At 38.0% G+C, this 26,819-nt stretch overlaps 1 protein-coding gene across 1 annotated transcript in view; it reads right to left on the bottom strand.

The window, feature by feature from the left end:
- Nucleotides 1-298: 298 nt before the first annotated feature.
- ADAMTS5 (ADAM metallopeptidase with thrombospondin type 1 motif 5) overlaps nucleotides 299-26,819 on the bottom strand; it is a 48,360-nt gene continuing 21,839 nt past the window's right edge. The window contains exons 3-8 of the mRNA XM_031612737.2: nucleotides 18,692-18,859; nucleotides 13,878-14,161; nucleotides 12,226-12,409; nucleotides 11,618-11,793; nucleotides 10,598-10,773; nucleotides 299-7,348 (exon numbers count right to left, since the gene is read on the bottom strand). Coding sequence (XP_031468597.1) covers nucleotides 6,778-7,348; nucleotides 10,598-10,773; nucleotides 11,618-11,793; nucleotides 12,226-12,409; nucleotides 13,878-14,161; nucleotides 18,692-18,859 — 1,559 coding nt within the window. The 3' untranslated portion in view covers nucleotides 299-6,777. The remainder of the gene's footprint in view (nucleotides 7,349-10,597; nucleotides 10,774-11,617; nucleotides 11,794-12,225; nucleotides 12,410-13,877; nucleotides 14,162-18,691; nucleotides 18,860-26,819) is intronic.

Genomic DNA, 26,819 nt, shown 5'->3' on the forward strand with positions numbered 1-26,819 from the left:
AGTGTATGCCACCTCTGTTGGATGGCAGCAAACTAATTTTTTCTGAGTCTTTAGAAAGGTACTAAATGCTGTTTTCTGCACTTTTCTGATATACTTAATGACTCAAAGGAACACATCCACAGAACTTCACCCCATCATATATTGCACAAAGTGCAACATTTACATGTAGAAATAATATTTATGCCTTAATTTAGGGGTCAGATTTGTCTCTTTTAGCTTCTCTCTTTTTAGTGGGAGACAAATGGCAAACAGCAGCCCACAAATATACCATAAATGAAACAAGTGTTTGGACCTATGATACAGTTTATTACTTCTTTTAACTGAAATCACAGAATCAAATGTTTTAAGATTACAACTGGTAAATTATACATATGTAATAGTTTACAAAACAAAATATTGGCCTTCAATGTGTCATAGTACAGTGTAGACCTTGTACAATTCAGTTCAAATGAATTAATGTTTCGCATAACGTTATTTATGGTGTAAACTGGCTGACATAGTAGTGCTCTAAAACTGTTAATTCTCTTTGATTAGACATATAGAAAAAAAAAAAAAGAGTCTCGTGACACATCTTGGTTTTCATAAGGTACTGGTATTTCAGTCAAGTTGTCTGTAATGCACAAAGTGACACCAATGGAGTGTACAAAGAGGCACATGAAATAAATTAAGAAGAAATGAAAGCTGCGCTATCCTGTTCATCTTCCCTAGAACACCTCTCTTGTTTTATCTTATCTGATGTTACACAATGACCTGACAATAGAAGTGAAATTTAATTATTGCTACACAGGGAAACACATTGTCACCATCTTATTTGGAGTACATTATTTCCCTAATCTCATGAGATTTTATGAATGCACATGCGCTTGACTGTCAAGGAGTATGTTTTATATGATAAAACCATCTGAAAATTTCACAGTTCATACAGTAAATTGTGTAAACCAGTTCCTATACATTAAAAAGAGAAAATATGCTGTTACTTAAAGTGGTTTGAGTTTAAAGCAGCTCCTGCAAAGGCAAGCGATGTAATGAAGTTACTCTGAATTTACATAGGCATAGCTGAAACCAGTGTAACTATTCTGCCCCATGAATGGGATTAACGCAAACCCAAATACTCATTTGTGTGCATACAAATGTGGATACAGTTATACATACACATGTATACACAAACACAAACAACAACAAAAAAATACACATTTCCATGTAGTCACGGTTAAGTTCTATGTGTACACCTATATGTTTCAACACAGACTATGTAAGATTCTAGCTGATACACATGGAAATACTTGAAATATCCTTACGGCTACTGTGAGACTCTGCAGACAAATCTCAGGGCAAACAACACTGAGAGTTTTGGTTTCAGTCCGTAACTCTGCAGTGTGCAGAGTAGCTAGACACTGTTAAATATTTGGTACAGGGTATCTGGAGAGAAGTTCTCCAGCCACTCACCTGCATTAACAATGTGTTTGGGGCTTTTCAAGTGTTGTATGCCATATCACTGAATACTGCCACTTGTAATACAATCTTGTAAACCCCAGAGCTACATAATGTGGTGCCAGTTGAGGACCTGAAAATTTGTCTCAGCTTAAGTCATTAACAGTATGTGCAATAAACCAGAAATATTTGCATTGGCAATTATATTTCAAACAAAAATGTTGAATTAGCTTTACTATACAAATTAGCATTCCGTGTACCCACAGTAAAAAAAAGACTATTGAAAATGTTACCAGTGACAAGTATAGGTGCAACTCTATAAAAATGATTCAGTTAACTAAAAAAAGGAACAAAGGCCTCAAAATCAGTAACTGCGTTTTTTTTGTTTTGTTTTGTTTTGTTTTGTTTTGTTATTTTTTAAATTGCAGCCTGAGCTTGAAGAATCTAACTTTGCTTCATGCCATGGGCTCTGTCTTTCTCAGTGAGACAGAACAGCACAGCTTTCGTGAACACAAGGAGAAACAGTCACATACCTAAACATTTTGCTGAAAGCACACAATTATCAATGTTTCAACTGTACAAGGCTTCTTTAAAGCCCACCCCAAAGATCATCAAAGTGAAGGCTTATTGTTATTTCCTGGTGTTTTGGAGTGGGCTTTAATGGAGGAAGCGTCACCCACTGGCCTTTGTAACTTCATCTGAAGCCTCATGGTTGGCTCTGGGTGTTCCGTAGGGCCTGGACAGTGGCAAACGTTGGGTACAAAGGATGAGATAGAATGTAAGTTGTGTGACTATGGGCACTGATGAGGAAGATATTTTTTTATAGTTTGAAATAGATTTTTTGCCATCTGTCATGCTACCCTTACAGTGAAGTTGTTCGAAAAATAATTTGTATTGTTAATTGATAGTATGGGTTTATCTATACTATACTTTTTTTTTTTTTTTTTTTTTTTTTACCTCACAGCCCAGTACAGTTTCCCTGGAGCTTAGCAGAATTTGGACTAGACAAAAACTGGAAGTAATGAGATACTGTTATTTTCATGGAAATACTGGGAATGCATGCTTGGCTGGCTTTTTATTTGTGTCTCACTGCCTGACACGGTGCAAAGAGCTAGAGTAAAGCAAAGAAAAACATTGCAAAGCCTTACAGATTGTGCTTTTGACATTTCATAGCTATAATAAATAGATATATAAGTATATAAATGGTGAAAAAATTGAAAAGGTAGCTTTTATAATGGTTCACTTTTCATAAACCAAATCGTACATCATTTAATCTGTAATTGCAGAGGCACACAAAACAATTTCTCTGTAGTGATTTCACTTAAATATAAGAAGCTGCATGAAAGAATACTCACTTGCCACCCTGACAACTCAGAGAAACTTCATTTACAAAGAGAGGATTCCCATTTACTGCAAGCCTGAGCTTGCTCCCATTGGTGCAAATGGTAAGGCTCTTACCAACCTAAGTGGTAAACTACTAAGGAGCAGAACAGAAATTGCACATGTCTTTATGGAGTGAGTCTGTTGTTTAGAACCTGGGTGGTTTTTTTTTTTTTTTTTTTTTTTTTTGTGTCCACAGACCTCTATGACTGAGATATTTTAGAACTGAAGTGTAGTGAGGAGGTTTGAGCATCAGGTGTCATGAACTTCTCTAAGAAAGATGGCAGCAGAAAAGGAATATACATCTATACAGTGTGCACACATGTATACACCTATACTCCTGTTCCACGCAGAAAGCTTTCTAAATAAAAACAAACAAAAAATAACCAGTGCCATACATTATGTAAACTCAACACAAATTTGAAGCATAAATTAAGAGAGCAAGAAAGAGAGACAGAGATGATAGCAAACATTTTAAATAAAGAATTTGCACAATTGATATTTTTGTTAAATAAGAATAAATAAATTCATTACATCCATTCACATACTAGTTGTAAAAACAAATAAATTATTTTATTTTTTTTTCAGTGCTGTGCTTTTTTTTTTTTTTTTCTTTTTTTAATACAATTGTTATTAATCCACAAGATTATTCCCTCTCCCCTTGTGATAAAACTGTTTTCACAGGAGGGCAGATAAACTGAACTTCATGCATACAATCAAACTGCAGATGAAAGGCTTTTTTCTAATTACACTGTCTCATTTGAAAAGCAGATAAAAAGCCACAGATTCAAAAGCGGGTCCAATCTAAGGCACTGGAGATGTGTCCCAAAAAGTCTACAGTGAATTTAACACTGAAGCTTGCTTATTTCTATATTCTGGACTTCTGAGACAGTGCCACTAACATTGCAAGCATTTGATGAATCTTGTTTGGCAAGACTCAGTAGTAATGTAAACAGTGATGACCAACGAGGAATTTAGTTTGAAGCACAAGTTGTAATGGCAAATTCACATACCTTGCACCAATTTTTCATTCATCAGTTACATGAAATAGGTATAAATGAAAAAAGCAAAGTTGGGAATTGCAGTTTGGTTATAAAGATCAGCTAAAAAGCAAATGTTGGGTATAGCAGGATGCCCTAGTTCACCTTACACTTTTAGGATAGCTTCCTTAGTCTGTTCCCTTTCCATTAGGCTGGATGGGGCTCTGAGCAACCTGATCCAGCTTTAGATGTCCCTGCTCATTGCAGGGGAGTTGGACCAGATGACTCTTAAAGGTCCCTTCCAACTCAAACAATTCTGATTCCATGATTTTATTTAAAAGCAACGTCTTTTTGCACATTTCCTTCACTACTACACTGGTGAAAATGGAAAAAATCAGTATAGTGGTTTGCTCTTGCATTTATTTACTTTTTATAAATAGACTCTTTCTATGAAAAATTCTTGATCTAAAGAAGATTTAAATTTATACCCGTTTATGGTATTACTCTCCTGGAGTCTGAATAACATCCAAAAGCCTTACTCATTTTGTTGACTACATCATAAATTATTTCTATAATGCAAACACAAATACTTGCACATTCTGTCTCTATTCTGATACAACACAGGAAAAATAAATGCCAATTAATTCAGCAGCTGGACAGCCAATTAATTCAGGCCTGGACAAACAGCAAATCTATGCTCCTTATCTTTCCACTTATGATGTTTTCTACTTGTTATGATCTTCCTTAAGAGCCCTAGAACACCTGTTTATACATATATAAATATAAAAATCAGTTTACTTGAAAGGAAAATAAGACACTTCAAACATGATCTTATGTTATAAGGTAGAAAAGACATAAGCATTTACAGAACTCTGCAAATATTCAGAGCCTTGATTTAAGTTCTTAGGGTGGCATCAGTTGTAAAGTAGCCAACTTTCCTCAAGATCCATGTTTTTCACTTTTATTAGGAAGTCACACCATTCTCGAAAGCTGAAGATGACTAATAACATTCCTTTGCAGTTCACTTTCAAAGAGGAGACCCTGTCCCTTTTAGTGTTTACTTAGAATAGAGTACAAAAACAGATATTTCTCCAGGTTTCAACTTGTTGATGTAGCAACTTTGTGCTGTTTTAAAATCATCACATGCTTTCTAGAATTCAAACAAACATGCCAGAGTTGCAAAAACATGTTTATGTCAGCCTGGAGTGAGACCTGCCCTTCTTGCAACACAAACAACAAGATTTCTTTTCTGATTTCATGACTGGAATTTTCTGAAGAGCCTGAAGCCTGGGGAAGTATAGTGCTAAGTACTACTGACTCACAGCTGTATCTGAAAATCTTCCTGCACTCATACTCTCCTGTGTTGACAAACTGAGAAATAAAAGATAGATGGAGTTCTACCACCTTGTACCTGTCATTCTAGGGTTTAATTCAAAGCCTGCTGATATGAAAGGAAGCAATTCTAACAAGTGTTGGTGTCAGGACTCCCCACCTGTTACCTGAATATGGTGAAATGTCCTTTCTCAGTCACTAACTTCCACCAGATAGTAATGGGATTCAGAAGCTGCTCTTGAGGGAAATTATTACTAGCTTCTGCCTGTACTGTGGAAACAGTTTTATTGATGTTGGGCAAGTCCTCCACATCCTGATGTGGTTTGACTTCCTACTGACACCTCTTCCTCCCAAATGTGGTAGATGTACAAAACATGAAAATCAAACAAACAAAAAATCAAACAAAAAGACAGTTACAAACTTTTGCTGGTAAGATGAATACCAGAGTTAGACATGATGGACAAAACAGTGATAAAATATTAACTGCTTGCTGTGTTTTTTTGACCTTTATAGCCTCTTCAAAAGATGTAGGTACATTACACATTGTTAGATTCAAGGTGGAAGCCATACAGAAAACAACAGAGAAAGCAGTTGAACATAGCCTCAGAATATCTGAGTTAGAAGACACTTGTTTATCATACCTGTAATTTTTGCTTCTCTAACTAGTTTCTACAAAATACAGTATGCCTTTGTTTGTTGGAAAGAAGGAGCTAGCAGCTATTGTTCAGCAACAACAGGGATCCCACGCTGTGACAAAGCTGGAACTAGTGGAGAGTTTACCAAGAAAAAGGTACACAGATTCTTTCAGGCAGACAAATATTACTCCTATGTGTGTCTGACATACTCGTGGTAAGGAGCTGCTGATGGTACTGGTATATGAGCAGTGTACCTGTGGGGATCCTTGGTCTGCACTCTTGCAATGCTCCTCTGAGAATTTCTTGGTGGAAACACAGAATTTGTCATAGAATTATGATCTGCTATCAGGAAATCCCTAGAACAAACATGCATTTCCCTTTGTCAAAATCAAATTACTTATTAAAACCAGCAGCAAGCTCTTCATTTTCCAGTAAAACATCTGCAGCCATTTCTGAAGGCTGGACCAAGGTCCACAAGGGCTGCAGATATACTTTGGTCAATCACTTTGCTTACATAGCTTGTCTTTTGATTTTTTTTAGTAGAACCAAGTGATATAAAGTGACATACCAAATCAAATGTATTTACAAAATAGTATAAAATAAGCTTCTGTGGTATCATGGGTACATGTGACATTTTCTAAGGACATACTGTATTAGAGGTAGGTGTAAAAGGGGAGATGATTCTGTAACCTTCAAATATCCCAGGATCCTCCATTTGCTAGTTTTTCTTCTTTTTCATTACTTTATTTTATATTTTTGCAGACACAGAGGGCTTATAGCAACTTTAATGCTTTTTTTTTTCTTTTTTTTTTTTTTAAAACAGATCAAGATCACCCTACTATTTTTCAAAGCAGTGCACATCTTCATTTGGTCCAAATAGGCAGATTCTGCCCATAATTTGAGACTTTATGTAAATACACTGAAGCCTTTGCTTCTCTCTGTCTGGGCAGACCTAATACCTAATAGTACGTCAATAATGGCTTCATCAAACCTCTTTTAAAGAAGATCACAACCACAGGTTAACACTTTTTCAACAAGCACTGTTTAAATGCTGACGGTCTCTGAGAGAGAAGACATCCTTTAGCTAGTTTTCCATGGCCGTCTTTGCACTGGACAGTTCTGGTGTGCCATCCTGTGTCACATGTTCGAGAACAAGAAAGCCAAGGCCCCGTCACCCACCGGGTTTGTGTGAGCTGTGGAGTTACTTTGCTGCTGCTGCCACTGCCAGTGACAGAGTTAGTCATTTGTCCTTGCTTCTTTGGCACAAAGAAACTGTAACGGACGTCCACTGGTTGAGTTGGGTCAGTTGCAAGTATCTGCACTATAAGAACCTCCTTTGTGGCAGAGTGTCCCATTGCATGCAAGAAATCATCTTTGTGACTCCAGCCACTATAGTTCATGACAGTTCCATTGATATCGATGATTGTTTCCGAAGTGGAGATCATATATTTTCCATTGACAAGATACTCACCGTTTTTCTTTTTCAGGGCCAGGTAGGCAGTAAACCTGCTCTGGTCCTTAGTCTTGAATTGACGAACTTTGATGTGAGTTGCTCCTTCTGGGATTTTCACTATATCTGTGTAGCCCTTACTGCAGAGGGGAAAAAAAAGTAGTCAGTAGTTGCTGTGAAATAAACCTCAAGTCTTACTGCTAAGCCTCATGAAGTCACCGGTAAGACACAACTTGCTTCATTTTTGTTCAGGCCCTGAATCCATCTGCTTTGAGGCACATTTGAGATTAATTTAATCAGGTTCCATTTTTTGTCTTTTGTAACGCTGTGTTCTTCAAGAAATTTCTACTGCACTTAATTCAAATTGCTTAATCTTCAGCTTCAGGAATGATTTCACATGAGTCAGATACAACAGGAATGAAAAATAACAGATAGTTTATATACTTCAGCAAAGGGTGGGAGATCTGAAATATGATTCACATTTTCCGTGCCAAGGAAAGATAATGAGATATGCATTGGTTACAGCTGTTTCTTGCTGTCTTTGCCATAATGATTAAGGAAAGCACGAGCAGAGTAACAGCTGGATAGAGGTACCTTGGGAACATTTAAAAATAATCTTGATCACTGAGAAAAAAATTGTTTACTTTGAAATTCATAAAGCTGAAGATGAATTGTCCAGTGTCTAATAGAAGGTGCACTCAAACGCTTCATTTGCAGCATAAAGTTCTCTTAGTAGGTACTTATGAAATGCTTTAATGCAAACTTAGGAAGAGATATTTCACTTTTCTACTGAAAGTGACAAGCACTCAAAACCTGCAAGTGTACCAGAGCTTTTACTATCTCAAGTGTGTAATCTGTTTTAACCATAGTGATACACAGTGAAGAAGGCTGAAGACTGTACATAGCTATAGGCTACAAACTGGATTTTGGAAACATTTATTTTCATTTCTAAACCTGTGACAAAGCCATTCTGCAATTCTTGTATCTTAAGTGCCTAGTGCTGAAACGGATAGAGGAAAGGAAATAAGAAAATAGACATACAATGCAGGAAAGTGACAGTCTCCTGCAATTGTTTAAAGAATGGCCTACCACTTTCACAAATCTGGGTTGCCCAAGTAAAGACTGCAGAGACTAAAGATTAAATGCTTGTTCTATTCCCATGCTATTTCAAGCAGTTATGGGACATCTACTAAAAGTCCTTTAATTTATCACCGTTATAAACCTGAAGGAATATTGTGCAAATAACAAGCTGGGTGTCTCTGCTCCACAGCACTGCAGAAATACTTTTACTTAAAAGTTGCCAAAATAACTCTGTTAAAACACGTTATTAAAGTTACAAAATCATCTGTTAAAAAAAAAAAAAAAAAGAAATGCTAGAGAATGCAACATTCTTAGCAACATTCCATGCGCAAAAAGAAGCATGTGCAGCCTTAATTCCCTGATTTCCCAACTTCTGACTATTTAACTTTATGGCCCTTTAAAAAAGTTCTTAGGAAAGAGTTTTCCAGGAGGTTGGTTTTTTGATCATTTTAAGAGAAAAATGTCAATTAAGAATTTACTATTTTAATGCAGGGTTTCTTTTAAAAATCTTGCATAAAGAAATTATATCAAACAATTTCCCCATAAAAAATAAATGAAAATCAAAATCAAGTTAGAACACACATGTTGCTTACAGCTTGATTATTACTAAGTGAGACAACTGTTTGAATGCAGCAAAGTCAAATTAGTATTTTACTCTCCAACTGGTCTCATTTCAGTTAAAGCCATGATTTGAGGAGTAAGATGGTACCTTCATAGGAATAATTACAGTGGAATCTCACTGTTTCCAACTATATCTACACTACAAATCTGGCCTCACTAAAATTCATGAGGTCTCTCTAGCATTTTTGCTGGAACCAAGACTGAAACATAAGGGTTACAACTGAAGCACATTAAGTGTATGTCACACAGTCTTCTTTGTTCAGGTATTTCAGAATTTTCATTCAGTATTTAATGCTCAATATTCATTCAATATTTACAAATCAGAAAAGATTTGGTTTATATAAGTACCAAATTGGATAGAAAGTCATTCTTTTTGGAAGAGGTATTTGGGCGTCCTTAGGTGAGTAATCATTAGTTTACCAGGAAGAAGATTGGTTATGGCTATTCTTATAACAAACTCACTTTTGAGGAAATTTTTGACTACTATTACTCAGTGTGTCAAAACGTATATAAATGAAAGGTCCTTTCAGGAGTCAAATTTCAAATTCTAATGGTGTTTCATGCACATGCAAGAATTTGTAAGACATGAATTCTATGTACATTTTAAAAGATGTTGTGTGCTGTGTATAAATGTTCAACTGCAAGTTTCTTAGAATAGGTCACTATAGCAGTCCAGTGAGACCTTGCAATCTATATAAACAGTGGTTAAAACATCCTAATTCTTATACAAACCTTAAAGGAAACAAGAATACAGACAGTGGCAGACTTGCTTGACATTGGTAATCTTGGTTACAAAGCTTGCTTCTGCTTTGTAGAGTCAGGAAAAACCATGGGGGAGTTGCTTTTGTTTTACTTATATTAAGTTGTATCATACTTAAAAGCTGAACTCTGACAGAAAAATGGCTTATGGATGACTGCTATAAATATTTTAACTTAAAAAAAATATTTGTCCACCTGGAGATCAATATTATCCCAGTGAACAGTAAGGGATATATAAAATGTCACATATAAACCTGTGTGTACTTCTGACATCTTGCCTAGTCACCTAAGCTCCTTGTATACTCAGCAGTGTGAAAAGACATTTTAGGGAATAATCACTTTCAGCTACTGAGGATTACTTTTACAGCTGTGCTGTAATGCTGCCTGCCTTCTCTTCACTAACTATGCAAGGAATCTATGTTACTTAATGATGATATCTACTAGATGATATTAAACACATTCCCAGTGTGCCTTGCCAACACAGCATCACCTGGGAAACCTTGAGTTTTGGACATATCTAGATATACCTCTGACACCAATAGCTTTCTGATTAATCAATGTCTTCCCTTCTCTCTATCCTCTAAAAACCATATGCCATCTGGCCCAGCAAGCTGGCAAACAGCAGACTGTGTGCTTCACTCTGGGCAGACTTCCTATGACTGGTTGCTCACCTGTATCACTAGTATTTTATGTCAGAAATGAACTGGGTGCAGTGTTTTGCCAGGTGATTATTTGCCAGTTTCATGATATTGTTAAGAGACCAGCTGTAAACATCTGAACAGTGCAATAAAGCACTGGCAATGTACACTTTTTTTTTGCTTAACCTTCATATGAAAGTAAATTGCATTTAGAGGAGGGAAGAATGAAGCACACAAGTAGAGCTGCTATTCGCACAACAAGATATATTTGCTAATACTCAAGATTAATACCTCTTTTTGGTGAAGGTTCCCATGACTTTTGTGCAGCTTGAATTGTCTCCTCCACATACCCCGCATTTATCATACTGGAGCTTTGAACCAATGATGCCATCACAGCCAGTTCGGATGCATTTTCCCCGGACACAGACTGAATTACTGTATGGCCGACACTCAGTACCATCAGTTACCTAGGTAATCAAATGCCTGTTAGTTAAAATTGCCACAGGAAAAAAAAAAAAAAGTGCTTTTGTGTATCTGACTGGCAAAAAAACCTTATTTTTGTCACCCATACAGAACAGATTTACTACCCTGACAACCCAGACTGAGTTTCTCTAACATTCCCAGTGCCACAGCAGATGAAATTTAGCAAAGGTCTGAAAGCAGTGTGAAGTAAAGCACTAAAATGACCCAGACTTTAATGACAAAGTCATATCTTGCTAATAGTAAGAGTACTTGTTGATCACCTTTCACTTGAGAATTTCAGTTCATTTAATTAATGCATATATACCAGTTAAGAGGCAGAAAACTGTGAGCGTAGGCATGGGAGATATTTCAGTTCAAATTGTATCTGAAATGACAAACTGATCACAAGTCACACCTGTACTAATTGGCAAATTAGTTTTTATTAATTGGTTTTGTAAGAGTTTTACTCCAGACATTCTTAACATCATTCAGGACAAAATTTATACTTCCGTTGTGGTACTCTCTCATCCAGAAGACCCCAGACTCACAAATGAGTCTTCAGGTGAAAGTCCTATAGCCATGACTGAAAAGAAACTACTGCAGAGTGCCCTTGCAGGCCTCTATTTTTCTGTACTTTTCATATACTGAAGTGTGGAAAAACTTGTCTAATTTTAGATGTCAGTTCTGGTCCTAATGTATAACCACTGGATGTAACCATTACATCTAAAAATCACACAGCTAAATTTTTAAATCATTTGATTAATGCATTCTCCCTTGTTGTAGGGAACTGTTTTTTAAGATAGAGGACACTAAACTAGAACGTGAAATCATGATTGGAGAAGTCATTACCTTTTGGGAAAATACCACATAATAGCCCGTTCCTTTGGCTCGGCAGGTGAGCTTGCAAACATCTCCGGGAAGCACTCCAGCATACTTGGGGACCCATTCAACAAAAGTTTTGACACCCTTTGCATCAGACTGATAACCATTCCTTGCTTCACACTGCTCTTGTCGAAAAGATTTAGCTGTAGAATGATTCACATTATTAGTGACTATTTCAGACCATGCTGCAAATATCATTATGCACCCCTATTATTCCAATTTCTTTTTAACATAATTTTTAAAGTTATGGTACTTCACCTCTTTACTTAGAACAGGCCTTCAAATCCTTCAATTTTTTAGAGATTGGAAACCTTCCTATTACACAATAAGCTATGAAGGACTGAAGTTAGCATTATGATTTATCTTCTAGGACTGAAATTGCTTTACATTTGATGCTCTTTATTTATGAGGTCAGAGTGGGGATAAGGGAAGAACTGTCATACTGTATTAATGATGAAAGTCTTCCTTGGTAAGCACGCTTTAGAGAAACTACAACAGATCTTGGATGTTTCCTTTCGCAGTAGATGTTCAACACTTACTATCTAAGGACACAGAGGCTGGAGCAGCTAACATACCGTTTGCTGGGCAAGGTGTGACATTACAAGATCGATAGATGGCTCTCTTGCCAGTGCAGTACCGGCCGTTGTTTCTAGGAGCTGGGTTATTGCAGTGACGATAAGCAAACTGAACACCTCCTCCACACGTACGGGAGCACTGTCCCCAGGGTCCCCATGACCCCCAGTTACCATGGCTTGATGCCTGAAACATACAAAAAGTGGGAAGTAAGGACATCACCATCCAAGTGTGAATAGGTGCTAAATCTCAAAGACATTGCTAATGTTTTCCCACAACTGAAGGTGTTCCCTTGGTCATTTTATCAGGGATAAAAAGGTGTTGGAGCCTTCTTTCTACCAGTTAAATTAATTTATTTTATCTGCAGAATTTCGGCATCTGATTTGGCACTGATTTGCTACCAACGGGCTCCATAAACCACCTCCAGAGGATTTGGCTCTGGAACATATCCATAAGACTATCTATGAATAATAAATGCAATCATTATTCTAAGTAGGTATTGCCCTGTATTATGAGATTTAATTAATGTAAGCAAACATTCTTAAGGATTGAATGCTGATTTCTAAAGAATGAGAGAAAACGATCATACATAGATGAGTTTTGTTTCCAATTACCTACTTCATACATATACTACAAATATGACAAAATATTAATAGTTTCATCATATACCCAAATTACATTAACAGTATTCTAAGTCTAAAATTAGGCAATTGCTTCTGCTTTTCACTTTGTAAATAAATCAGACTGCATTTCAGAGTGTTTTAAAGGCAGGAAATGAACACATAAATAAAAAATTTGGGCAGTGAAAGTGAAGAAGCAGCTCCTTCTGAACCAGCAGCTCAACATTTCAAGAGTACTGGCAAGAGACTGAGCTTTCAGATATACATTACAACTCTGCCAATTTGACTCTATATCATATTCCAACAATTAACAGATACCGCACAAAGAAATATACCAGTCTATAAAAAAGAGTTATAAAGGCTGCTGCTTGATTTGAATGACTCTTGCATTTTGTAAATATCCTCACAAAGCTCTACAGTTCTGTATCTCTCCTGTAGGTACAACAGAAGGAGCAGTGCTATTATTTTCCCAGTTAATCTCAAAGTATCTGAACTGCACAACTGACAATTCTAACCCAGTGGACTCTCATGAGCCTCTTCAGGGGTATTAAACTGACAGACGGAACTCCTTCACTGTAGGTACAAGCTTGGCTGCTCTAGAAATTATATCCTGGATGAACTTCATCATTTTTTCTCTTCACTAGAGTTAGCTCTCTGAAGACTTTCAGATGAGGGCCATAAACTAAGTTTTCAATCTAATTTGCCTCAGAGTCCATTGCCAAGAAATCAGGAAGCTGTGAATCATTCCTTGCCAATCTTTCCAGGCATCCTGAGACCTGCCATTTTCTATGGGTGCCCTCTAGTCTGAAGTGATGCTCTCAGTTTTCCAAGACTGTCGGCTTCCAACCTTCAAGAAGAAAACATGCTTCCTGAAACTCAGTAGCATTTTTCCTGTATCCTACACCAGTAACACTCCAATTACATGCTAAAAAATACGGCAGCTTTCAATCTGACTTTCATAATGAAGTGCCTTTCATTCGTACTTTGAGGATTACGCCTTCTAAAGTTCCCTAGAGTCACAGTTGGTAACTTACCGAGTAGTATTTCTTCTTGGTTTTGTCAACACATTTTCCCTGGAGACAGATCCTCCCTTTTCCACATGGTGTTCCTTCCACAGCAGGCAGCTTCTTAGTCAGACAAACCATTTGACCTTGACGAACAACTGCACACCACAAGCGAGAGCACACATCCATCCCAGGACACACTGTATATTCAGGTCCAAATGCCAATTTGCACTGACGAATGGCATCATAAGTTTGTCCTGGAAGCTCCTCGGGGCCCAGGATCTGCTTTCTTGGTTGGTCCAGCAAACAGTTACCTAAAAGAACAATCCAACCTATTATTACTCATTACTTACTTTTTCTGCAGTGTTGTGTCTGTCATTCAAATTAGGAAGACCGATAATGACAGTGGACCCCATTTGAAGGACACTGATGTTATTGGAAATGCTCTCTGAGATGTCATTAAGCTTTGTATGAGCTCATCGTACTGCAACTGTGGTCTCTCCCTGCAGCATACCATGTGTCAAGCTATTTCCAGTTCAAGAAAATAAGTGTAAATAAGTTTTATTCAGGTCCCTTTGATCTTCCATTCTATTTTCCTTCATTTGGTTTGACTCAGAACACATTCCACTCCATCAATTTGTGTTTTACAAAATGATCAAGAGGAGTCCTGGTAAAGTAAGCAAAGCGCTCATTTGAATTTTGAGCCAGAACATCACAAATGGTAATGCTTCTAAAGCAAAGTCTGAAATTCAAATTACAAAACGCAGACCACGAGGCACTTAAAAACAAATAAATAAATGCCTTCCCCTCCAAAACCACACGCACAGAAGCAAAGAGATCAAAGGAAAAATATAAAACGAATATCAAATCTAATGTTGGCGGTAAATCTAGACTGGGCTTCTCTTGTAAAGAATGATACTTGGCTGCTTCTGGAATTAGTTTGTAGAGGGCTATAAATTTTATACAGAAAATGCACAATAAAACCACCCCAGAAAGACAAGAAGAAAAACAGAATAAATATAAATTACAGAATTGAATACGTGTAAATTGAATAGATGAAATAGAAAATTAATGGTACCCTCGCATTCAAATTCTTTTACAGTGTAGAATATTCAAGACATGGTGAAGAGTGAGGAAGCACAGATGTATTTTTTCTTTTCCTGAAGTTTCTGAAAACTAAACCACTGGCAGTAGTTGCTGTCAAAAATATATTATGTAAAAGCAAAGAACAGCAATTAACTACATTACAGCATACAGAGCACATATGTACTACTATTCCCACTTTTTGTCCTGAGTACCAAAAAACATCTGGGTGCCCTGGCCGAATACAACATTCTTGACTGATGACAAAGTTAATCAAGCCATCTCGTTCTCATTCTATCTCCTCAGTGTTATGTGCAATACAGCCTTGGAAAGCAGAATAAAATCTGTGCAGGAAGTAGATAACCAGATATAAATTAATTAAAATAGAAATAGTCTTTTTTTCAGGTTACAAAGAACACCAAATAGTCAGACTAAACACAATAAAATGTAGGCAATCATACCACGGTCTAGTGGTTGGCATGACAATAAAGGCAATTAGTATCTTACAAAGGGTCGGCTAAAAGCAGATGGCAATAAATGTCACTGTCTTCTGGACACTAATTGAGTATTTTCTTCCTAAATGTGAAATTGCTGTCTGGGGTCATCTTATAAGTGTAAAATAAATGGTGATATGATGACATTGATGATTACAGTTCTCAGAGTGGGCCTCAGGAGACTGGGAAACAGCACCTTGATCATTCCCAGACCTCCTGCTTGACCTTGGATGAGGTATTTCTACTGAAATTTATTTAGCTGACCATAACTAGATGTAATGCTGGTGTCTGCAATTCAGTCAGCAGTCAGATGTTTCACTGCTTAGTACAAACACATGAGCTTGTGGTGTAATTCAATCCCACTAATACAACTGATGGCATCAATCCAATCACCGATACCATTAATTAGACCCCTCCATGCTGTGATAGGAATTAAGCACCCACTTTAAGCAGAGTTACCTACATAGTAAAATACATAGTTATCGACATAGTGCACTTTTTATGTGATGAGTCCACATCCCAACATCACTTTCCAAATGTATTATATAGGAACCTCCAGCACCCGACAATAGGCTGCTACAAAATTAAAGTTAAGATTATGGAGCCTTTCAAGGCCATGTTGGATTAGACACAGAGCAACTTGACCCAGTGGGTAGCAACCCTGCCTGCAGTAGGGGAGTTGGAAATAGATGATTTTAAAGGTGTCTTCCAATCTAAGCCATTCTGTGACCCTATGATTCTTGCTGTTGAAGCAATACAGGTGAATATCTGTATCTATATGGGAAACGTAAAGGTTTGAAGAAATACTGTTTTATAACAGAATAGTGCTCAGAGATCCAGGTTTCTGGACATTCACATTTCATTATGCTTAGCCATAAGGAGCAGCATATGAAGTACTTCATTTATCTGCTTCCTCACACCAATACTGCCGTGCCTGGTTTGTCACAAAGCACAGTTCATAAGCTCATGCCCATTCACTCCAAAAGCACTGTGCAGACTGCTTATGTTTTGTATGAAAGATAAAGCTTCCTGTGACTACACAAAATCCAGTCAAAATATCTTAAAAGAAAGCCTGGTATAAGAAGGTCTGTATACTCTCATTCTTCTGCTGTATCTGCTATTTTGTGCCTTATTTGCCTACATTATGTCTGTGGCACCGCTCAGAATTACACCTGAATGGTTAAATTTATTTTTCTCTGCTAGCAACACTTGAAAGATACAGGACTTTGCTCTTTCAATGGGAACATGGCAGGAGAGCATCTTCTCAAAATGAAAAAGAGAGGGAAAGTAGCGTAACTACATGGCAATATATCATCCACAGCTAAGGAAAAAAAAAAAAAAAGAACAACTCAAAAAGCAGACACATGCTCATTCTGAAAGAAACATGGAAATATGGCACATTTGCACTGTCTTATTATCAGTCCAAAGCAGTCTGAAAAGCGTCGTCATGCTCTACCAGGTTTCTCTGGGCTTTGGTACACTTGGTGTACATTACAAATGGGAATTACAGCTATGGATTCATTCCCTGGCTAGAAAATAAAACCAGAAGGAGTTCCATTCCTAAAATAAAACACGTACTTTCAGCTGAATAATTTGAACAAACTGCAGTTTAAATCACTGGCCTTAGTCCTTATTTCATAGACAGTGTTTGTGTTCTGTCAGGGCAAATCTCTGACTTAAAATTAACACCTAAAAATTGATAAACTTCAACAGAAAAGGAACACTGTAATTTAGACAAGGTCTATGAGGACCTAATCTATCAAGAGAACATATTTCCTAAGCTCTATACTTTTGAAAGCATACCAATAACATCACTAATAAAACTAATGCGCAGATAAGACCAGAGGCTCACATTTTCCACGAATTATTTCATCTCATTAATAAGTCTTTGGGACTACATGCCTGAGTGGTAACTACTCATGAGTATCAGAAATGGCAATATACCCTAAACCAAACTAAGCAGACAGATCCTAAGCAGCTCTTGTGCAGGAAAGAATACATAAAGTATCAGAAATGGAGAACTGCTAAACTTCTCATACAGGAAGTCAACACAGGCTGAACAAGGAGACCACAATGCAGCTCTGAAGGATTTGAAGCTCCTACCCTCTTCTACTGAAAAAAAATGACAGAATGACATTCTTACACTTGTAGGATAGACTGTACTCTCTACAGGGTCAGTGAATACATACTGTGAAACTCCCAGGTGAGACAAAAGGGAGTGAATGCAACTAAACTCAAAAAGGAAAGGTCTCTTTAGAAACTCACTTCTTATATTAAGTCAATGCCAGAGCATTATGGGCATTAAAACAGGACAGTATAGATTAATGAATCTAATAAAATTGAGAGAAAAAAAAATGAAGTCATTCTCCAGATAGGAAAAAATAGGAGAAAATATTTCAGAGAGCATTGAAATTAGCCAACAAAATACTTAAAAGCAAAAAACTTTACATTCAGCAGACATGTCATACTTTTTATCCATACGTATTTCAGTTACCATAACAACTTGATCCATTCACTCAATTATGTCATTTTTATCTCAGCATTTTGGAATTTGAATGGCTTAAGAACTGCAGTTGCTTTGGAAGCACAACGAAAACTTTAAAATTCATTTAAGAGTTCAGACTATGCTTTATATTACTACTTGTTGGAAAAAATGAAAGTTTTGTACTTATTCTCCAAAGGTCAAATTATATTTTAACAAATATTAATTACATGACTTGGAGGGTAAGCTCCTGGAGCAAAAGCAGTCTTTTGTCATAGACAGCACAGAGGGGTCTGAATACTTGCTTACAGCTCCTCTACATAAACAAAATGAATAAAATCGCTTTATAAACAAAATAAATGCTCTTAATGGTAAGAGCACATATGCCCTGCTCATATCTGCAGCATAATGCTAAGTAGACCATATCAAACATTCTAATTTCTGTGAGGAAAAGAAGTTTCCTTTTATCCTCTATTAAAAGCATTCTCTGTAGCATTTGGGAAGACAAGACTAATTTTGTACTTAAAAAAAATTGAAACTCTCTGTGTCTCAAACCAAGTTATTACCAACATGCACTACATCAACTCATTATTTTCTTTTGCATATGAACCACACAATATGGGCATGAGACTCTGCCTGACTTTTAGATCTTCGCCTTGTTCTGCAAGCACTTTCAAGATAGTCTCAAGACAAGCAAGGAAGGAAAAAGCTTATGTAAAATATTTAAAAAAACATATCACAGAAGAAAATGACACGTAATCAATGCAAGATGTGATAATACATACCATGACCATCATCAAAAAATTCTGTTATAGTTGCTGATGTGCATTTGGACCAAGGCTTGGAAGCATCAATGCTAGTCAGGATGGAGGACATGAGGCGTTTATCTTCCATGGAGCCAAAGTTCTCCTCACAAAATTTGGAGTCGTCATGGGAAAGCCCAAGCAAGTGCCCTATTGAAACCAAATGTATACATTAAATGAAACAATGACTCATAATAGAGTTTAATAGCTGGAACCCACAATCAAAGTAAAATGAAATGCATTATTTGCCCTCAAATTTCCAACAGCAGCCACTTGAAATGTGGTATCTATGCTTGAGGATAAAAGAGTTTACATCACTGCATACAGCAAGCACATAGTGCCATCAGCTGATGTGTCACCAAACTGAGCTGATTCTGAGCTGATTTATACCTGATGAAGACTAAAGTGAACTGTACTTATTTATATGCCATGAATTTAGTTCTCAATGTTTTCCAAATAATCTGCAGTAATAAAAACTAATTCTTCACATTCTGCCATTATTTAGAAAGGCTTTACAGTATCTTTGTAAATGAACACAAAAGTTCTGTTGCACTCCTTGTTGAAGTGTAAGTACCCTCTGCAGTACATCAAACAATCTGAATAATGTTTTCCAGTAGTCTGTCTAATGTACAGTGTCTTATTTTGTGGGATTTTTTTGTTAGGGTTTTTCTGTTTTTTATTTTTAAATGTATGTGGTATTGGGTATTTATACTACAGAATACAAAACAATGTGAACACAAAGGAGGACACAATGTAACTTGCAAAAATCCTGGATACTCAGGGGAGCTCACTCCACTGCTAGATTAGGCCTTATATAACAGAAATCTTTACTGCAATTCAATGATTCCTACTTTCTCTAGCTTCTGGGCAGGCAACATACTGCTTTCTCTGTAAACATCAGGCTTAACGTTAATTTCCACATCGGTTTATCTCACAACCAATTTACTGTCCAGGAGGTATAAGAATGAATGGGTACCAAAGCTGCAGTGAGCTCAAGCCTGGACTTAATTTTCACAGTCTTCAATCTCACCCTTGAGGTGGTTACTAAGATATCCAAAGTTATACCATGAGTGCTTTAATAAGGGCAAAAACCACCCATCACAGCCACTGCAGAGAAATAAATCTGATGCACTCAAGTAGCCCGTGTGGCTGAAGAGACACATTTTGTTATTCTACAATAACTAAAAGTCTTCTACAAACACTAGGTTCTATGTTTTGGTATAACTGCTATATACTAGTTGAAAGGTGACAAAAGAAGGAATACTGATGGCAGAATACCATATTCTGATATCCACAGTAACAGCCATGACAACAGTAAAAACAATAATACCTACAATACAGGCTGGAAAAAAAGCAGAAAATCAGTATAAATCTATGTGCCGTATATAAAATTTATGATACGTTGTTTTCATCTGCTTTGGAATAGAGGCCAAGAGAAAGAAAATAAAGGCAGCATCACTGTCTAGCTGTATCTGAGACTATGAAAGTAGCTATCTGACTAGAAGTATGCAATAAGTCTGGAGAAGACCAGAAATAAGGGTTTTTTGCAGTCCAGCTCCCAGTAATGCTGAGTTCCTGATCTAAGGATGGAACTCCAAGAGATGTGAAAAGAGAACCTTGATCTGTTATCTCATTTGAACCAATGATGACTAAGAGCAGCCAGTCCTACTGCTCTGAAAGTAATGCCTCCTACTTACTTCCATGGAAACGTCAACAGATACAAAGAGCAGAACAACACTATTTGATAGAGCAAATGCTCAGCTACAAAACACTATTTATCAACACAATAACCACCATTAGCTATGCATTTTTGTCAGAGATAAAGAAGAGCTTGTGTGTCATGCTTGTAAAAATCTGCACTAATGGAGGTGACCCACTATGTTAACACTGCTCTGATAGCATCACTGGGAGGAAATGATGCCCACACAGTCCGTCTTTCATTGGCCCAAACAAATGGAAGTCAGAAGGCACCACATCTGAACTATACAGTGGGTATAATAAGATGGCACAGCTGAGATCAGCAAAGTACTCCAAGGTTTACAGACTGGTATGAGGCCTGGAGTTATCATGCTGCACAAGAAAGGTTGTCTTTTTCTCTGACCTGACTCTTGTAATTTGAGCTTTCAGCTGAGTGACACGATGTAGTGATCAAAGTTGATGGTTTGTCTGATTACCAGGAAATCCAGAAGACCACTCTATTTCCTATATACTTTACCCACTGAGAGCTGCATCTTGAGCTTTGTCTTTGATGAGGAATTCACATGTTGTCACTCCATGGACTGCCGTTTTGACTTTGGCTCATAGTGGTGACATCTCATCTTGTCGCCAGTAATGATGTGATCCAGGAAACTGTCACCTTTAGCCCTGTATTGATTCGATATGTCCTGGCAAATTTGCATACAGTGGTCTTTCTGCTCCTGTGTGAGCATTCATGGGACCTAGTGCAAACTTAGCAATATTCCAACATTGCCACCATCTTTTCCTACACACTGAAGCTCATACTCTGCTCCATACACATTTCTGTGGTTGTAATCCACTAATTCACGCGGATGAGCTCATCGAGATGCTCTTCATTCTGGGGTGGTACAACTATGCATAGCTGGAACACGGCTTGTCTTTCACACCACTGCTGCCACTGTCGAAATGTCCCACACACTGCCTCCCCATACTCACATTCACTCTTCGGTCTCCATAAATGTTCAGGAACTGATGAGCAATGCAATTTTTTCCACATGGAGGAATTCAATTCCACATTTTTGTTTCATACGCACTTCCATGTCAGGCACCATTCTGTCAGACTGCCCCTCTGCTGTCATGTGTCACATAGCAGCAAAATGTAATGGAATGTTGGTGAGAAGGTTCAATCTCTACTGCCATACTACCAACATCCACCTCTGACATTGTGGGCCAACATAATAAAATAGGTGGCACTAGTTTTAGAACAGTCTTTTCCTTGTTGACACTTACTATTGCTGTGCTGCACTGTTACACACACAAACATGTTCTTGCAAGAATGTAACAATTCAAATTTTTATACAGAAGGCAAGCCTAATTATTGATGTATTTTATGTGCACAATTTGAGTCTATTTTTTCCTTGTAGGTAAAAACACTTTCCTTTGGTGATACTCTATGAGCCAGATAATGCTGCTTTTATTCTGCACTGACATACAGTAAATTCATGTCAAGTTTCAATCTGACACAGTATTATACAAATACATGCTCTGAAGAGATGGCATCTTTTTTTTAAGCCAAATGCTGTTGCAGAGCAAAATAATTATTATTTCAGACACATGTGTTTCTCCGACAGAGTAACCAAAATAAACAGTGCATCACTTCTAACTGATTGAACAAATTATCTGAAAGTGTCACAAGCTAAACGTTTAATGAATGTTCAGCTACTGTGCCTGTGAGGACTACTACCTTTGGCTTTGCCAAAATCTAAATACAACGATGATGAGAATTTTCAGGAAATATGAAGATGATGTTGGTTTTGGCTGCCTTTATACACAATGTTATCATTATGTTTGCATTCACTGTAATGCAGTGAATGACACCAGGTCATACTTCATATCTGAGAAGCACAGCCAACGTGTTAATGAACCTCAACACACGCCTAGTAGTAAAATAACTAGAACTGTTCTCTGATGACATTAAATAATTATTTGTAGCAAATTTTCTGCTAACTTAAGCAAACATTTTCTGGAGAGGGCTTTAGACATATCCACTAACATTTGCTGAGGTACCCTCGTACATATGGTGTGGTTCTGCACTTAAATCAGGTCTGCAAATGCATTGCTTTGCTGAGTTGCTCTGGAGTTTCTTGTGATTTACTTCCAAGTCCACTTGAATATGCACATACTTCCAATGAATTAAGCAGAAGTATTTGCATAAAATTAGTCCAGCAAGCATGAAAATACCATGCTGATTAGACCTGTCCCAGTATAGCAACCTTCTCTGAGACAATTCTTATGCTTAAAGGTTGCAGGAAGAATTTTTTGCATTTATTGTCCCAAGACAGCTCAGGGTTGTAATACTGCAAGAAATTACTTAACTGCAGAATGTTTGTGAAACAAAGAAACAAGGTCCTGTTAATGAAAAAGAAGTTTCATTTTAATATGTGTGAATAACAAAAGCTAAAAGACTGTTCCAAAAGGCAGAATCATAGAATCGTAAAGGTTGGAAAAGACTTTTAAGATCATCCAGTCCAGCCATCAACCCATCACGACTATGCTCACTAAACTAAGTACGTCTGAGTAACTGGCATGGAGTCTGTGTTTGGTGCAGGTTATGAGTAGTATCTGGGCATTAATCAGCTTATTCTTCAGAGTGCTCAACATTTTGTAGCACCACTGTCATGGATTTACCTTTGACAACCACCCAAAGCTACCCGAAACTCAGTGATACAAAGGATTGAGTCTTATAGGATGGAATTCAAATTTCTTAACACCCTGTAGTATCACTCTGCAATGGTCCTCCTATTGAAGGTACTTCACTCACTACGTGAATCTTTTTCCCGCATAATCATTCCACATTCCACATGAACATACAATGAATAAAATAATAATAGGCACTGTCAATAAGGATGCTCAGCTTCATCATCTATGAGACTCTCTGCTAGTTAAAACATTCACTTCACCCATTTTTGGGGGGTGTAGCATCTTCCTTGCAACAACATCAGTCCCAGCCTCAGCAAGAACTCTTTGTTTTTTTCTACACGTTTTTCAGCTCCTGCATTAGCCCCTGCAATGAGATATGTAAGAACACACAGCTTCAACTGTCTACTGTCAGAGTAATGTGGTCACAGTACATTAAACTACAGAAATTCTACAGCTGCCAATATGAATGCCCCTGGAGCAGGCCAGGGATTTTACTGTGCTTTAGTTGGTGCCCAGCTTCCATGTCTAAACATGATATAGTCTGTGTCCTTCTGTTTTCTCTCCTGCCCACCATCCTTTCTCATGTCCCATGAATTGAGCACAAGGCAGGAATCAGCACAGCTGAAGGTGAAGCATTGTAGATCTGTCTGTTAATGAGCAGTCTGCTGAGGCTGAGGGAAGGCACCAACAAGCCAAAAAACCCTGAGCTGCAGCACCTCTGAGATGTATTTTCTGTGCAGAATTTAACTCCTGCACTGCATACTGAAATTGCTCTTCCTTTCTTTTTTCCTCCCTCGCATAGACAGAAGAATATCTTTCACAAACAAGGAAGCTTGCAGCCAAATTTCAAGCCCATCACTTTGAGCAGAGAAGCTCCTAGTTTCTGCATAAAATGTTTGCAAATTAATCTCCCCCTCAGAAATGGTTGGACAACCTCTGTAGTTCAGAATAAATAAATGAAATGAAACACCTCTCAGGCGTCTATTCATCACAGAACATTTCAACCCAAATACTTTGGCAAGAATACAAGAAACTGAAACAGGGTCATCTTCTGGAAAGTGTCCAGCTACTGGCTTCACCTTTAATTAGAGTGCACTGTAACTTTTATCTTCATGGTGATAAATGGGGTGAACTGAGGACATACCTCATTAACAGTTGCCTACTTTGGGTTATTAAACTGGGCCTTTGTTCTACAGTATGATGAGAATTAACCACTTACCTGGCATACTTATGCTTTTTGAGAGGTTCCCTAAGTCTTTATGAGTCTCCTGTTACTTTAAAAATTTTTGAAAACATCTTTTTTAACATCATAAGAAAAGGGGTACTGAATAGCTTCCCAAATATAGAACTCTGACAGTATTTGAGCTTTTAAATAAGCCACCAGTTATATTAATGAAAGTAATAACTGTTCAAAGCATTAAATGTATGAATTCTATCATTTGTACATATTGATTTGCTTGTTGACTTTGTATGTATGTTGAATGCAACTTTCAAATAATTTTGTAGAATTAAAATTCCTAATTCTTATCACAACCTAAATCTCTCTCTATCCTAACTTCTGGTTATAAAACAGTATGGTCAGACTTAGATTAAGATATATGACAAGCTTCTGATGTCTTTTAAAACTGTTTTGGTTTTTCATTAGAAATAATAAAAATTCAAAATAACATAACAATCTGTAATCTCTAAGGTATGCTCTTTTTAGCACAGAGGTGGGAGAAACAAAGTGTTTCTATTCCTGTGCCTTTCATCCTTTTGTATCCAACAGCAAGACAATAGGCACAACCCTTTCTATTTGAAAAGTCCCCTCCCCACCCACATGCATGAACACACCTGTATTATGAAGTATTGCCCAGAAAATTAGCATGGTTATTGGTAAGTACTTCCCGTTATAAGAACCAAAGTGAGAAGGTTATAGGTGATCCTTCAAGTGATCCTACATGTAAGCAAAATTCCAGCGAAAGCTTTGGGCAAAGGCTAAAAGACATAAGGAACACAAATCTTAAAAAGAAAGCTTTTAAGAAGGATGCCAAATTTAATATCTCACAATTCTGTACAACTATGAACTTCATACCAGGCTACTGATAAAAAGGAAGAAAAAGCGCTCCTGGCAGCTGTGTAAAATGATGACTGATTGAGAATGGGCTAGTAGATCATCTGATGTTTTCTACTTAATGAAGCATCTTACTGGTGTTGACAGTTCCCACTGAGTGAAAATGACATAATATAAATTTACCAGCAGGATGGTGTTTAGTTAAGTTATCCTGTAGGAATGCACAAAATGGTAAAAGGAACAGATGGAGAGGAGGCAGGGGTTTACCCTCATGAAAGTGAAGAAGAGATAGCCTTGTAAATAGTTTCCTTCTCACACGGCAAACAGACCAACCAGCTAAAAGGACTGTCAGTCTTTCTTAAAAGCCTTTCTTCTTCTGATGTGAGAGCAGGTATGGCTACATCAGTAAACTACTGAAACAGTATGAAAGCAACTTGAAGGCTCTGGTATCCCCAGTATCTTTGGGATCAGGAAAGCCAAGGCGCAGGAAAGACTGAATTTGGCAAAGGATGTGAAAAACAATAGGAGGACTTTCTACAGGTACATTGGCCAGAAGAGACAGACCAAAGCGAGTGCACCTCCTTTGGTAAATGTAAAAGGAGAACTGGCTTCAATGGACGAAGAGAAGGCTGAGGTACTGAATGAGTTCTTTGCCTTGGTCTTCAGTGGTGGACAGGATTCAAATACTTCTCACATCCCTGAGCTCTGCATCCCTAAACCTCTGGGTGGGGACCCGGGTAGTAAATCCCCCCCCCCCAAAACTGTGAGGACAGAGCAGGTCCGAGACTGCCTCATGAGACTGAATGTGTACAAGTCTATGGGGCCGGATGGTGTGCATCCCAGGGTTCTGAAGGAGCTGGCTGAGGTGGTTGCCAAGCTGCTTTCCGTCATATTTGAAAAGTCGTGGCTGTCAAGTGAGGAATGAGAGGAGGATGGGTCACATCACTCCCATTTGCAAGAAAGGGAGCAAGGAGGACCCCGGGAACTACAAGCCGGTGAGTCTCACCTCTGTGCCTGGGAAGATCATGGAACAGATCATCCTGGATGACATGCTTGATCACATAAGGAACGGGCGTGTGATCCGTGACAGCCAGCACAGCTTCACCAAAAGAAGGTCATGCTTGATCAATCTGGTGGCCTTTTATGATGGAGTGACGGCATCGGTGGACAAGGGAAAGGCGACCGATGTCATTTACCTGGACTTGAGCAAGGCCTTTGACATGGTCCCCCACCACATCCTTATCTCCAAATTGGAGGGATGTGGATTTGATGAGTGGACCACTCGATGGATAAGAAACTGGTTAAAAAGCCACAGACAGAGGGTGGTCATCAATGGCTCTATGTCCAGGTGGAGGCTGGTAACAAGTGGCGTCCCCCAGGGGTCTGTCTTGGGACCGGTGCTCTTTAACATCTTTATCAGTGACATCGATGACGGAATCGAGTGCACCCTCAGCAAGTTTGCTGATGATACCAAGCTGAGTAGTGCAGTCGACACGGTTGAAGGAAGGGATGCCATTCAGAGGGACCTCGACAGGCTTGAAAGGTGATCTCGGGTGAACCTGATGAGGTTCAACATGGCAAAGTGCAGAGTTTTGCACTTGGGCCAGAGGAATCCCAGGCATCCCTACAGACTGGAAGGAGCGGTTCTTGAGAGCAGCCCTGTGGAGAAGGACCTGGGGG

Source organism: Phasianus colchicus, chromosome 1 (assembly GCF_987193195.1).
Source record: "Phasianus colchicus chromosome 1, bPhaCol1.hap1.1, whole genome shotgun sequence".
Classification (NCBI taxonomy): Eukaryota; Metazoa; Chordata; class Aves; order Galliformes; family Phasianidae; genus Phasianus; species Phasianus colchicus.